The sequence below is a fragment of the Talpa occidentalis genome, unplaced genomic scaffold (assembly GCF_014898055.3).
Source record: "Talpa occidentalis isolate TD23 unplaced genomic scaffold, MPIMG_talOcc4v2.1, whole genome shotgun sequence".
In the NCBI taxonomy this organism is placed as follows: Eukaryota; Metazoa; Chordata; class Mammalia; order Eulipotyphla; family Talpidae; genus Talpa; species Talpa occidentalis.
In genome coordinates, this window is record NW_026555331.1 from 102,362,144 (window position 1) to 102,377,784 (window position 15,641).

Genomic DNA, 15,641 nt, shown 5'->3' on the forward strand with positions numbered 1-15,641 from the left:
CAAAATGACATTTGAAAGACTGTTAAGTCCCAATCTTAATTTATAAAAGGTCATAAACCCTTTTTATAGAATATTCTCCTATCCAAGACTACCCATTTTTTTAAAAATAAATTTTATTTTTATATTCCCCATACAATTGCAACCCCCTTATTTTGACCCCAATCCCTCCCCTCTCTGCCCCCCGCCCCCATAGAGTGTCTCTGGGTCATAGTTTTTTGTTGATTTTGATTTTCACTTTCATATAGTTATTCATTTTCCTGGTCCCTTATTTAAGTTTTCTAGATTCCTGCTATGAGTGAGACCATCCGGTATTTTTCTTTTTCTTTCTGGCTTATTTCGCTGAGCATGATCCCTTCCAGCACCATCCATGTTGCTGCAAATTGCATGTGTTTATCTTTTTTGAATGCTGAGTAATATTCCATGGTGTATATGTACCACATCTTCTGATCCAGTCATCTATTTTTGGGCATTTGGGTTGTTTACAAAGCTTAGCTATTGTAAACAGTGCTGCTATAAACACAGGGGTGCAGGTGCTCTTTGGAATTGATGTTTCTGTGTCCTTTGGGTAAATACCTAGGAGTGGAATTGCTGGATCATATGGAAGCTCTATGTTTAGAAGGTCCAGAAATCTCCACACAGCTCTCCATAGTGGTTAGACCAGTTTGCACTCCCACCAACAGTGCAGGAGAGTTCCTTTTTCTCCACATCCTCAACAACATTTGTTGTTGCTAGTTTTTTTAATATGTGCCATTCTCACTGGTGTCAGATGGTACCTCATGGTAGTTTTGATTTGCATTTCCCTGATGACAAGTGATGTTGAACATTTTTTCATATGCCTGTTGGCCATTTGCATTTCCTCTTCAGAGAAGTTTCTTTTTAGCTCTTCTGCCCATTTTTTGACAGGATTATTTTCTTGTTGAGTCTCCTCAGCTCTTTGCAGATTTTTGTGATCAATCCTTTATCATTAGTGTTGGGTGCAAAAATGTTCTCCCAGTTGGTGGGGTTACTCTTTGTTTTTGTTATTGTCTCTTTTGCTGTGCAGAAGCTCTTTAATTTGATGTAGTCCCAGCTGTTTATCTTTGCCTTCACTATCACTGCTTTGGGTGATGTGTCTGTAAAGATGTCTTTGATGTGCATATCACCTAGTGTTTTGCCTATATTTCCTTCTATGCATTTTATGGTTTCAGGTCTTATGTCTAGTTCTTTAATCCATTTTGAGTTGATTTTTGTGTATGGTGTGAGATAGTGGTCAAGCTTCATTCTTTTGCATGTAGCGACCCAGTTTTCCCAGCACCATTTATTGAACAAACTTTCTTTGCTCCAATGCATAGTCTTTGCTCCTTTGTCAAAGATTAGTTGACCATAAATCTGTGGGTTTATTTCTGGATTTTCTATTCTATTCCATTGGTCTGGGTGTCTGTTCTTGTTCCAGTACCATGCAGCTTTGATGATTATGGCTTTGTAGTATAGTTTGAATAAGTCTACCCATTTCTTATTGCTATGTCAGCAAAGTGCTTTCATCATTGGAATAATAATATTGACACAAGTGAACATTTATTAGGAGCCTGTTGTTTGCCACCATGGTGCTGAGTGCTTTTATATGCATTTCAGTCACAGTACAACTCTATTGCGTTGTATTATTTTTATTCCTGTTTTATCTATGAGGAAATTGAGGTACTTACTGAAAGGTTAAGTGTATTACTAGGGTCAGAAAGCTGATATGTTTAGAGCCAGGAGCTGAACCACTTTAAAATAAATTTACACTCTTTACCGATATCTTTAACATACTTCTATGTATAAAAAAATGAATGGAAGATAATAAAATGTGGTGCCTGGAGATTTCTCTTGTATAGCTAGGAGACACATTTTTGGAACTACTTTTTCAAGTTATTGTGTCCCCTCTCTTCCTCCTATGGGCATCAGGTACAGCAGGAGGAGAGAGATGGTGATTAGGCCAAGGCTTTTTCTTGAAATAACTTTACAAAGAAAAAACAGGAAATTGCCTAGCTCATTGCAATGTCTAAACTCTGGTCTACCACAGTGGTTCCTCCCCAGCAAAATTCAGATATTTCCAATCTTCCATAATTATTTCTTGCCTACTTCAGAGACTGATAAAGGCAAGGAGAGAATACTGTTTATTCTATAATAAACATCATATTTCCATAATCTCTTGGCAGTACTTCTCAGAAACTGATTGGCCAATTAAAGCCAAATATTATTATTTTCAAATGTCTAGGTATTTTCCTTCATGACTTAGAATTTTTCCTTTTTCCCATGTGAAGTCCTAGTATGTGGTTAGGAGCAGAGATTGGAGTCACACAAGCCTGAATTCTCTGATTATGAGTCAGTCACTAACTCTTTGAGCCTCAGTTTTCTTATCTTTAAAATGTGAATGATGATACTAGCCTTTTGAGATAGCTGTAGCAGGCAAATGACATATTATTTCCAAAGTGGTTAGAGTGTAGCAACTTGTCAATAAATGGTGGCTACTGCTTGATTTTATTTTTGATTGTACACAGATATAATAGTGGAGATAATAAATTGCAAATCTTTCTGAAAATCTCCCATTGATTATGCATATTTGGAGTTGATGGATATATAATGAGTCAAAGGAATAAGAGTTGGGCTCAGTGAAATATGTCAGAAGGAGAAAGACAAACACTGTATAATTTCACTCACATGTGTAAGATAAAGAAACAAAGCAAATGAACAAACAAAATCTTAGATACAGAGGACAGACTAGAGGTTACCAGAAGGCAAGGGAGTTGGGGGAAAATGGGTAAATGGGTCAACTATATGGTGGGGGGTGAAAACTAGATTTTTTGATGGCAAGCATAATGTATACAGGGATGACAAATTATAATTCTATACACGTGAAACTTATATGTTGTATACCAATTTTATCTCAATAAAAATTCACCAATAAAAAAAGTTGGGATACAGTTCTTCACCTTTTTGCGGGGGTTGCCTTATTGGAAATGTTACATAATTGCCAAGTGTATATAAAATCAGCTAAGAAAACAGAAAATGTGAATCATGGTCAAAATTTCAAAAGTTTCATCCAGATATAAAATAAAAGCAATCCATATTTAGACTTTTATAAATTACAGAATCAAAATGTTTTTACTTTGTTTTAAACATACATTTTCAGAGATACTTACGTCATAATAGACACCCTGACCTGGCCAAGTCAAGGCTCTCTTCTTTGAGTCCATGGGAAAATCAAGCAGTTCATATCTGTAAGGGTTACCTGAAAATTTCAGGAAAAACACTGTGATCCTGGATATGCAACAATAGTCTCCTAATTATTTCATTTTATCAGTACAATAAGTAGAACCAAGATAATAGGAGGTAGCAAATAATGCATGTACACATTTTAGTTATATAGTTTTAGCTTTGTTTGAATTCTTGTCCCATAAACGAGCAGCATGTGGGCCACACAGAGTGAGAATGTGTCTAGTCTCTACCCCTAATAGCAGCTGTAGAAGAAGGCATTAGTACTGCACCTTTCTTGCTAATGAAAGGAATTTTTAGGTAAATTAGAAATCTTCCTCGATTCTCTCTATGGTTTCTGAAGGCTCAGCAAATGCATTTCTCTACTACCTGTTTTGGGTTTCCCTTCCTAGGGCCAGGAAATGGAGTTAGTACTTGCTTACCAAAGAGGTAATAAAAAGAGAACATTTTAAAGAATACAAGTTCTTAGGTATTGTGGAAGTTTGATAAGCTTTATCAAACACACCGTGGCTTCCTGTGGACCTATGATAAGTTCACTTTACTGTCTATATACTTAGGTGGATATTAATGATGGCAGTATTCCACTGTTACATTTGGGTGCAAATATTCATGTACAGAGGAACTGCATTGTGGGACAGTTCTTGGGTCTTAATTCAGCCTAAATTCATGCAACAAGTATTTATCTCTGCCTACCTTGTACCTTATCTGTCACCTTAGGTTACCTTATGTCTAGTAACTTCAATATTTATGGGTTTCGTCTCTGTTTTGAGGTGTCTAGAGTGGGAGAAACTTGATGACTAGCTTATGGGCTTACCATCCTCTCTAATAAAACACAACTGGGAAGATCCCAAGGTTTACATCTTTGAGATGGTGCTCCAAGGTGTTAGGAGGACCTGAACAAATGGCTCCCATTATTTCTGAGTCTTACTTCAATGATAATCTTCTAGTTTCATCACAACTGCTAACCCACACCCAGACTCTGATGCTCTGAACCCAGCATTGTCCCTTACGCTGATCGCCTAAGCTAGGATGGAATTTTCAAAAGCTAACCATAAGAGGGAGCAGGAGGGCAGTTAAAATAGAAAATACTAGTAGAAAATACAAATAGAAAATACAAATAGACTGAAAACACTTCCATAATGCTAGGTTTCTGATTCTATTGTGGGGGTTCTGTATAAAGAATAAAAGTTAAGCGCATCTGCCTGAATTGTGAAGAAACTCTGACTCACTGGGTCTGGGGTGGGGTCCCAGGTGGCTTCAAAGTGCAACCCAGAGCTGAGAATAACTTTCCTAATCCACTGATGGGTCACATTTTTGTGACCTGAATCCTTTGCACTACTTTATTATCAAATAAGCCCCAAATAGAAGAATTAATACTGTTCTGATTTCAAATCATGGTTTACCTCTTGTCTTCAAAACCGTTGTATCATAAGCCTTTGTTGGCACAGTGGGAGGAAATGGCTGATGGCTTCGGGCTTTAATGCCAGTGTACAGCTCCTTAGGTGATGTGAAGGTCGGGAACATGGCACCACGGGAGATGTGTGTGTGATAGGGGTGTTCAATTGGATACAGGGAACATATTTCTCTGTTAGTTGAGCAAACAAAACGAAACACACACACAACACAAAGCAAAAGAGAATAGAAGGAAGTACAATTAAAAACATCAACCATCAAATATTTATTGGGACCCTTTTTTGTGGCAGGTACTGTTCTACTCCCTGGGGATATGACAGTGAACCAAAATTTCTGTGTTCTTGGAGTTAGTATTTGGGTGAAACATATGCCCTCCCCCCCAAAAAAACCCCAAAATGGTATTTTCTTCATTTTGCTAAATAAATACAAATACGTTAATTTTTAAAAGTGAATCCCACCAAATCCTTAACAGTGGATAAATTTCTTAACTGATACAATATGAAACAGAAGATATATGAGTTTCATAGTTTTTGAATGCTACTGGAAGAATTTCTAGTTGCTTTCTATTCCTGCCTCCTGTTTTAAGTGGACTCCAGTACTTTATTTTTTGGCATAATTTTGGGCATTCAGCTTCTGTATGCTGTGATCTCTAACCATCTTGGATTGGACTTTCAACTCAGGCTCTGTTTCTTTAAGCAATCACTCAACAAAGTATACTGCCTGTTTATATACATAATACTGTTTAGAAATTCAAAAGCCAAAAACAGCTAGCATACAGAAGGTAAAAGAAGACATGTTAAAAATACTACAGAGATAATTATCCTATCATTTAAATAACTGGCAGAGGTTTTTAAAAAACCGTGAAAGCTATCTAAATTAGAAGAAAATTGAGATTAGGCAGTTCATGGGCTCAGTAAATGTTATATATAATTAGAAAATTACATAGAAAAAAGCAAGACCAGTGTTATGGTTGAATTATGTTCTCCCACCCCATGTTGAAATCCTAACACACACAGAACCTCAGAATGTGATTATTTGCAAACAGGGTTGTTGAAGATGTAATTGCATAAGATGAGGTCACACTGGAGTAGGGTGGCCCCCTAATCCATTGTGACTGGTATCCTTATAAAAAAGAGATATTTAGATACAGCCACGCACAGGAAGAATACCATGCGATGATAAAGGCAGAGGATGGGTGATGCATCTACAAACCAAGGAACACCAAGTTTATCAGCAAACTGCTAGACGTTAAGAGGCATCAAAGAGATTCTCTAAGAAGGAATCAACTCTGCTAAAACCTTGATCTAACACTTCTAGCCTCCAGAACTGTGAGACAATAATCCCACCCAACCCCTCATCCCAGCAAATATAACGAGGGAGGATTCAGCCATCTAATAGAGCACATTTGAGCAGTGAGATGCTAATGTGCACAAGTATGGGGGCACTGGGCTGTTGTTACAGGAGATTAGCAAAAGAGTTTAAAAGATGAGCTGCATTCATGGTGCGAAAAATTGTAATCTACAGAAGCTACTGGAAAAGTGTCTTGTATCTGCTTAGTGTTAGGGTCTTGTTAAGAGAATTTTCCCTTTCACTATTTTCTATCCAGATATTGTAGACTTTATATAATAATTTCTATTAGTAACTATGGATGGTATGACTATGAAATAGTGAGGATAATTTGGATAAGGAACATATTTTTAGATATCTCATTGCTTTTCCATTTTATGGCTTTTTCAATTCCTAGCATTTTTGGTTCATTTTGCCACAAATTCTCAGTATCATCTAAATCAAGGTATCAGGAAGAGATAGCTTCATGGATCAATAGCTAAAATGGCAACTTTATTAAGGTATCTTAAATTATATCATGAAGCTTTAATTTCAAACCCAGATCTCAATGTGTCATCCAATTGGTGACTAACATGCTTGGGGGGCCCAGCCCCAGATCTAGGCCCCTATTGTGTACACAGCATGCTGATGCAAACTTGCACTGAATTCAGCAGCTTTGGCATCTGTGGGCTCTCTGAGACACCTAGAGGTTCAAAATTCTCAGCAAATTCCTAGTTATCTCCTGTAGATATTATAATTAATTAAGATTGATTTGCAAGAGAAAAACCTGGGGAAAAGTCATTTATGAAGCCAGCTCTTTGTGTAAAGGTATTCCTATTCCTTGCCTTGTCACAAACTCTTACCTAACACATTTCTGAACTGGGTATATAACTTTTTTTTAATTGCTATTACTAATTGCTTCTCAAATTTATTTACTTTCCTTAAAAAAGTGCCATATCATTCAGTGCACAGCATGGTACAGGTGCAAGATATCTATCAATTCTGTGATGATGTGAAGACCCAGAATTGGGGTATTCCTGAGTGTCCTGACTCACCCAGTCCCTTATAGTTATGAAAAGATTAGTGTAGTAACTGCTCTTGCAATGAAGTGTAATACTGTCTGTACTTTATTTTATATACTACACACTGAATTTCATTTGCTCTAAAAAATATTTCAGTGTCCAATTCTGTGGATTCTATAGTAGACTGACCCCCTTGAACTAATTTCCCCTTGCAAATCTGCTTAAAAATAAGTAAGCCTGGCCCTCCCTGGTGGCGCAAGGGGTTAAGCACAGCACTGTGAAGCTGTCCATAGCCACTGCAGCACGAGTTCCATCCCTGGCTGGCCAGGGAGCAACCCACATGGTGCAGCTGACCTCTCCTGTCTCGTCTGCTGCTCCCCTCAGCAGTGTATTTCAGTCAATCTGCCTGTTCTGTTCCCCACTCTGTCTCTGGTGAGTCCTCTCACCCCCTGCACCTATGGCCTGTACCCCAGTTCTTGTATGCATGAATAAATTAATCTTTAAAAAAATAAGTAAGCCTGCATAGTTTGAGAAAATTGCCTTACATACATGATAGATGTATGGACTTAGGAGCCAATTAAAAGAATGCCCCATGACCAATTTGAATAACAAAAATATGTAGCACATGATTACTGCTATTCATCATGTTCCAAAGTACAAAATAAATATCCTTGAATTCATATGCTATAAATAACTGATTGAATAAAGAAATAAATAAATGCTGGAGAATAGACAAATCTCCCGTGCAGAGGAATGCCCAATAATTTATGTGGGTACTCTGTCCTCAAGGAGGTGGAACATAATTCCAGACTTCTTAAGTGTAAACTGTTCAAGTTACTTTCCCCTAAAGAATATAATATAGAAAGGAGAGACAAAAGGTTAACCGTGCAGTGTTTAAACCTGATAAACACTACCTCAAGTAGGTAATCAAGGCTAAAGTCAACAGTGATAAGTTATATTGGTAATGTGGACTCTTGACAGGATGTGATGAAAATGGAAATTTACCTTTGTGGTTTACCTCATTGAGACATATTGCCCCAGTAATGATAAGAAAAATAACAGACAACCCAATTCAGAGATATTTTACAAAATACCTGGCCAGTAGTTCTCAAAACTGTGTAGATCATTAAAAACAAACAAACAAACAAAAAGACTGAAAAAGTGTCACAGCCAAAGGCAATCTAAGGAGACAGGACCACCAAATGTAATGTATCCTGGATGGGATCCTGGAACAGGAAAAGGACATTAGGAAAAACTGAGGAAATCTGAGTAAAATATGATCTTTTGTTAAGTGTAGTATATCAACACTGACTCATTAATTGTGATAAATGAACCATACTCATGTAAGATATTAATAGGGGAAACTGGGTGTGGCATCTGTAGGAATTCTGTACCATTTCCCCAGTAATTAAAGTTTACTTTATAAAAGATCAGCAGGGGATATATTTGGGGGGAAATCAGTAATACCATTACCTTGAACTTCTGCCAGTCTCTCCTTTTACTTGTTAAACAATTTTTTTTTAAATGAAAATTCTCATTTGTCCTCACACTATCTACAGCAGACGGAATGCATTTTTTTTCCTTCATTGTAACAGGGAAGGAAAATATAAGTTGCATACTTACTCTACTGTTGAATTAGGTGGTTTGGGCAGCCTAGAACAAAAACAGGAAACAAATCCCAATTTATATTAGGAAATTTTAAAAGCTTACACTCCTATTAAACACTTGCTTAAGAATGTATCCCATTTCCAAACTTTTTTCCCTTTAAGATATCCTTGATTTACTTTCTGAGATATTGAATATTGATGAGACAGAGAGATGCCATCACATTTCAGTTGTCTACTGATCATTATTTCCCATTCTGCTTATTCAATTGACTTCAGTGCCATTTACCACCCATTTTGCATGTTTTATTCACAGTGCAGGTATAGCACTGGTGCTTGTAAAGATAGGAGCTCTGCTTCTCACTGACATCCGCCCTAATAGTGAAGTAGGAGCCAAAAGGCCCTGAGCAGTTTGTCACACATGCATGTGGTGCAATTACATGACCTAAAGTGACCTGAGTGTAGCCTGGTTGGGAGATATATAAGAACTGTGTGTTCTTTGTCCCTTTGCCCAGAATTGCTGATCTTTCTCATAATAGTAAATGTTGCACAGTTGACGAAGAAGCTAGAACAAAACAGAACAAATTCCTGGAGGCATTCCTTTTTTAAATCCATTCATTTTGAGATTGTTAATTTGCTAATTAATTTTTCTGGGCTCTGCATGCCAGGAAATAATACTGCAGTCCAGGAATAAAATCCACATTAGAGAGGGATTATCATCTACTTACACTGATTTTCAACAACCAGTTTCAGCATATGAAAATATTTCTGAATAATTTCAGGCATGAAAAATGAAAAGAATGTTACTTGTTGATAGTAAAGATCAATAAAATTGAGCGTGAGCACAGTTTAATTTTTGTTCTTCTATTCAGAAAGTTGTATATAACCCCGATAATCTTAATAGTCTATAGTGAATTACAAACACATAATTCATATGGACTATAAAGGGTTTATGTCTTTCTTTATTTGGACTTTAAGTTTGTGGGATTGGAACTAGAACACAGCATGAATTGTCTTCCAGCTCTATTTCTGCTTGAGTTGGGGAGGGTGGGCAACTAGTATAAGAATCAAAGGAATATAAAGTTACTAGATTGGTTATTGTTTATGAAACAAAATCAGCATCTAAACAACTTCTCATACATCAATACAATTAGCTATGAAACTGACATGTATATGCCTAAAATTGATTTGATTCAAAATGGAAAGAAACACTTTTTTAAAAAAGAAAAGATTTCTAAGAAATTCAGAGTTTGAAAAATATAAGTGAAAATAAAAAATGTTCAGAAGCATTAATTCCTTGACCTGGATCAGTCCATTATTTTACTACCACTCTTTACTTTTCAAACTTTACTAATCCCAAAGTGGTAAATAGGACCTAGCAACCACAAATTTCATGTTTTTTTGGCTCCCTCTTGTGGCTGAACTCTATATTCAAGTCTTACCTATAAATGGATTCCTAAGACTAATCATAAGAGTAAAAAGGTGACATTTTCATTTTTTTAGGCTGTTTTATTTTTATTTGAAAATTTAAAAGTAAACTTTTGTAATATGTTCACAGTACATATTAGAAATAATAAAATATAATTTAATAAATAGCAAAATAATTCCTCTAACAAAGGGTAAATTAACAAGTATTTTTAATCTAAAAAAGGGACTGTTCTCATAAAATTTGGATTAAAAATTTTTGTATATGGTACAGGAACATTTTCTATGAACCTGTAAATAAATGTTATAGGTTATTCCTAGATTCAGTAGGTCAAAGGCAGAGAAATGGATCAAATGACCTGTATGAATTCCTTCACACATTACTATTCCACATTTCGCAGTTTTCACTTGTATAATTGGGTTTTGGTTTATTTGTTTTATTTCTGTTGTTTCTTTAGTCATGTTGGTTTCTATTATTAATGATCTATGTTTTAAACAAGGGATACTTTATTTTTCTAAAAGCTCCAATTTTGGGTTTTAAAAATTTACTCATATAACTAATTTCTACTGGAAAATGATATAAAGAAAAGAAACCTAAAACTTACAAAGAATCATTTCCATAGAGGCCACTTTTTTTGTTCTGTGTCAAATAATAAAATTGTTCAACAGGAAGCTTTCTAAAAAGAAAAAAAATTAAATTGAAGATTTTTTTACATAGTATAATGGTGAAGCATTTAAAGATAAATAGACTAAAAACCATGTATATATGATATATGGAAATTCGGTATATGAAAAGGTGGCTTTTTAAATCAGTAGAAAAAAAATTTCAATAAACACTACAGGAAAAATTTACTAGCCATTTAGAAAAAATAGATTTCTATGTCTATTCACAAAGATATTTCAGGTGGATTAAAATTGAAGGAACTGGAAAACATAAATATTACAAGAAAAATACAAGATTAAGCGTTTTTTTTTTTTCTTGTGTAGGGAAAACATTCAAAATGAGATTTGTTTAATAAGGTCAAAAACCAAAGGGAGGGCCTCCCCGGTGGCGCAGCGGTTGAGCGCTGGATTGCGAACCTGCCCGCGGCCTCTGCGGCGCCGGTTCGATCCCCGGCTGCTCCCCCGGCAACGGAGGAGGGTCCCGCATGGCGCGCAGACCTCTCCTGCCGCCCGCTGCTCCCCTCAGCAGTGTACTTCGGTCCTTCTGCCTGCTCTGCTCCCCGCTCTGGCTCTGGTGAATTCTCTCACCCTCCCGCGCTTCTGACTGTACCCAGTGCATGTATAAACAAAAAAAAACAAACAAACAAACAGATAAATAAATAAACATGCCTCTATAAAAAAAAAAAAAAAAAAAAACCAAAGGGAAATTTGATAACGTCAAATGCAAAACTTTTGAAGCTAGGAGCATAGAAAAGCACAATTAAAACAAAGATTGGAAGAAATATTTGCAATAAAGATATATAAAGGATTAATTAATATCCAGACTATAAAGATTTAAGAAGAATCTATAGCTAAAAGACAAAGAATAAAATTGGACAAAGAATAAGAACAGATAAAGATATGTAAGTAGTCATATATAAGAAAAAAAGCAAAATAAACCAGAAGGAGAAAATAAATACTGGATGGTGTCACTTATAGGTGGAATACAGAAAAACCAAATAAAGGGTTAGACAAAGGTAAACTTTAAAAATAACCTTTGAAAGCTGGTCATAGATGTGTGTATGTTTTGGGGGACTATGGTGTAGGACTATCAGTGACTGCACTTTAGTGGGAGAGTAATCCTATATTGTCAAAAACACTAACAATGGTACTGCAAAAATAATAAATAAATAAATAAATTCTGTATAAAAAAAAAGAAAAAAACAAGCATAAGGAAAACTCAGTCTATTTAGAGAAATGTATTCTGATCACTAAGCTAGCCTTTAATCATTAGACAGGCAAAATTTATACAGTTTGACACTATACTTCAGTTGGTCAAAACTATGGGGAAATGAGTAGATACTGTTTTTAGATACTACTATGAGAATATAAAGCATTTGGGCAATATCTCCTAAAATTAAAAATATTCACTTATAGTGATCCATGACCTCCACTTAAAATTTTGTCTAAAGAGATATTTAGGCATGGATGTATGAGCTCAAGTATGCCTATACATGGGTATTCATTACATGTAGTTAATGCAAAAAAAAAAGGAAATATAATCTATGATGCATCCATATGGTGAAACACTATGAGAAGTGGAAAAGAATGAGATAGATCTGTGTTCACCATTTCTAGGTTGTAGAGAGGAAAAAGAAGTCATCTAATACTATGTATCAAATGATTCTGCACATAAACAAAATAATGCCAAATGGATGTGGGTATGATTATAACAAAAGGTATGATAGGAGACACACCAAAGTGGTGACAACAGGTCCCTTTAGGTAGGTAACTGGGATTGGTATGGTGGTAATCAAAGTAAACTGGACCTGATTTTTTATTGCTTTAAAATAGACTGTCATTTTAGAGCAGTTTTAGGTTCACAGCAAAGTTGAAAGGAAGGTGGAATTCCCAGGTATTTTTTACTGCTGACATGCTTAGCCTTCCCCATTATCAACCTCCCCCACCAGAGTGCCATATCTGTTACAACTGATGACCTGCACTGACACATCATTATCCCCTAAAGTCCATAATTTACATTCCTCTGGGTACTTGCAAAGTTTTGTTATACAATGCCATGCTCAGCAGTCCCTTGTGGCTGTCCAGTATCTTTTGAAAACTCACCCTATATACATTTGACCCAGAGTAGATTTCATAAACTTGCTTTCCCATCCCTGTTTATAGGTAAAGGAAGAAATGCCTCCATTAGAGGATGCAACAATGGTGCTGTTGAATTGGAGGCAGAACTTATGATGTGGCATTTTGGGGCTCCATATGACTCTGGAGAAAACAGGCAAGGAAGGACTTTACCAAGTAGACTGGGATGATTAATCCTGAATGTCAAGGACAAGAAGATTGTTGTTATACAATGATAGGGGAAAGGAGTAGTACTAGAGCTTGAAGAATCTATTCTAGTATTATTCCTAAAGGGATAAAGTTAATGGAATACTGTAATAGCTTCACACAGCCAGGAACATAAAGGATCTCTGGAGAGCAGAATCTGGGGCTGCTCCACCAGGTAATGCACTTTTAACCAGCTCAGGTACTAGCTGAAGACGAGAGATCTTGGAGTGGGTAGTGGAGGAAGAACATCTTAATGCCAACAATATCCTTATATCAAGCTGTGGAAGTGAGGACTGTGGTCACATCCCACATTTTCTTTTTCTTGTATACTTTCATATAGAGATTTTTTTTCCTTTTCCTTATTATTTCCTATAGGGTATGAACATGATGGTTTACTTAGTCAAGTTTAGAGATGTGGACTATCAGGACAAGACTATGCTTGAACTAGAGAGAAGTGCATATCACCCGGAGATCCTGGCTTGAAGTTCTATGCAGGAACTGAAGGGTGGTCCCTTGGGGTAAGTAAATTCTTGTTAGTTTCTAAAGTGTTGCATTTTCTTACATTGGAACAACAGTTATCAAACTTTGCTGCATAATTATCTGGATTTGACTCAAACACAGATTCTGTTTTAGTAAAGCTGGAATGGGGTCTAAGATTTTGCATTCATTATTTGATGATGACCCATGGACCACATGTTGGTCCATGTTGCTGCTGGTCCATGAGCCACATATTGGATAGGAAAGCATGTTGTTGCTATTGCTGCTGTTGCTTGTAGTGACAGTTGACGGACACTGAGCATGTGCTAGAGTTTTTATAGTACCCTCTCTACATTTTGCTAGTTACCTACATTGTGAATAGCCCACTTTTGGGCCCCAGAAAATCCACTCTGGCTTTCCTAATAACTGGGTTCCTATGTGTGCCCTAAGTTCTGCCAGTCAGCCACATCTGCAGTAGACTTTGACTTGAACTTGAGTAAGCTGAGAATATAGCCTTCAGGTGGGGTCTGATAGCACTAATAAAGTAGCAGCAGAGGTGTAAATTTTAGCAAAGACACTTCCCCTGCTGAGACCCAGTCCTGAGAATAAATTTGGCTACTATTCCTTGAAGCTTAGGAATTAGCCTATTTCTCTAGCCTCCCATAGTTTTGTGAGTTAACTTAATATTCTCTCATAAATCCTCTTCTTAAAGTAGCCAAGTTAGATTGTTTTATTTGCAATGAAAAATCCTAAGGCATACCAATGAATACATTGTGAAATTAAAATTTAATTAAAAAAGGACAAAAGTAGTTTTATAGAAAAATGAACTTTAAAAAAGGCAAATGTAATTTAATTTAAATGAGATAATGTCTGTAAAACACTCAGGATAATGTGTGGCCAGAAGAAGTATTTGATTAATGCTGTTGTTTAAAAAAGATTGTTTCCTTATTTTTATGGAAACGGCACATTCCCATTATAAAAGTTTGAGTAATTACAAAAAGTATATAGAAATACCACCATGTAGTAGATTCTAGATCTTGCTTGCTAAAAACTAGATGTAAGGAGGTTAAGAATGGAGAGATCGGCAGCTCTCATAAGAAATAAAGATTCATGCAATTTATAAAAGAACATTTAAAATTTAATTAGCATTTAACATGAAAAAGTAAAATTAAAGGTAAATCTCCACTACATAAATATACATTTATAAAATATCTGTGTAAAATTAAGAACATGTTTTTGGAACAGTTAAGATATTACGGGCATTATTATTTTGAGATAATAATATCTTAAGTATATATAAATAAATTAGATAAATAATGTCTAAAATAAGGCATGAAAGAGAAAACAATAATCTCTGATTCACTTCTTCTCATTACTACATTTTGGTTGTGTAGATAAGCTGTACTTTGCCAAAGCTTCTAACTTTACCTGGATCCACAGTAATTTTCTCAATCATGTGAATGATTCAGTGCTCACCATTTAATGCTCAGTGATTTCATATTTGAATGGATTCAGTGTTCACCATCAACCTTTTTTATTAGTGTCTCTGTTCTTGAGTTATGATTCTGATTCTTCATTTTGCTTTTAAATCTCATATTTTAGGTTTTTTAAAAAAACATTATTGGGTGCTACGTACTGTACATTCCCACATGCTTCAAATGCTTGCCTGTGCCTTTATGCTTGATTGACTATTTTACTGCAATCTCCTTGGGTAAATTTTTTTTTAAAGATTTTTTTTTTAATTTATGCATACAAGAACTGGGGTGTAGGACAGAGGTGTGGGAGGTGAGAGGATTCACTAGAGACAGAGTGGGGAGCAGGACAGGTGGATCTACTGAAATACACTGCTGAGGGGAGCAGCAGGTGAAACAGGAGAGGTCTGCTGCGCCATGTGGGTCAGCTCCCTTGTCGGGGATCGAACTCATGCCCAAGTGGCTGGCGATAGCTTGATAGTGCTGAGACTTCAACCCTGTGCCACCAGAGAGGCCCCTGCTTTCTAATCAGAATAAATATTTCCTCTTCCAGTGTCCTTGGGCTACATTCAAATAAATACCACACACAAACCTCTCACTTCAGACTGAGTTTTCCTTTAGAAGCTAGTCTTTTGCCTTTTTTAAAAAATAAACAAACTGTAACTGTGAGTGTGCTTCCAATT

General features: G+C 36.1%; 1 protein-coding gene and 1 long non-coding RNA gene across 3 annotated transcripts in view; one reads left to right on the forward strand and one right to left on the reverse strand.

Annotated features, from left to right (window-relative positions):
* The window catches only part of LOC129145326 (uncharacterized), a 185,894-nt gene that overhangs the window by 14,809 nt on the left and 155,444 nt on the right, over positions 1–15,641 (forward strand). The window contains exon 2 of the long non-coding RNA XR_008550772.1: positions 13,385–13,527. This is a non-coding gene — a long non-coding RNA (uncharacterized LOC129145326). The remainder of the gene's footprint in view (positions 1–13,384; positions 13,528–15,641) is intronic.
* CUNH7orf31 (chromosome unknown C7orf31 homolog) overlaps positions 1–15,641 on the reverse strand; it is a 29,084-nt gene that overhangs the window by 8,152 nt on the left and 5,291 nt on the right. For both annotated transcript variants that reach the window (XM_037509429.2, XM_037509424.2), the window contains exons 4-7: positions 10,630–10,701; positions 8,619–8,648; positions 4,638–4,819; positions 3,162–3,250 (exon numbers count right to left, since the gene is read on the reverse strand). In XM_037509429.2, the coding sequence (XP_037365326.1) occupies positions 3,162–3,250; positions 4,638–4,819; positions 8,619–8,648; positions 10,630–10,701 (373 nt within the window). The remainder of the gene's footprint in view (positions 1–3,161; positions 3,251–4,637; positions 4,820–8,618; positions 8,649–10,629; positions 10,702–15,641) is intronic.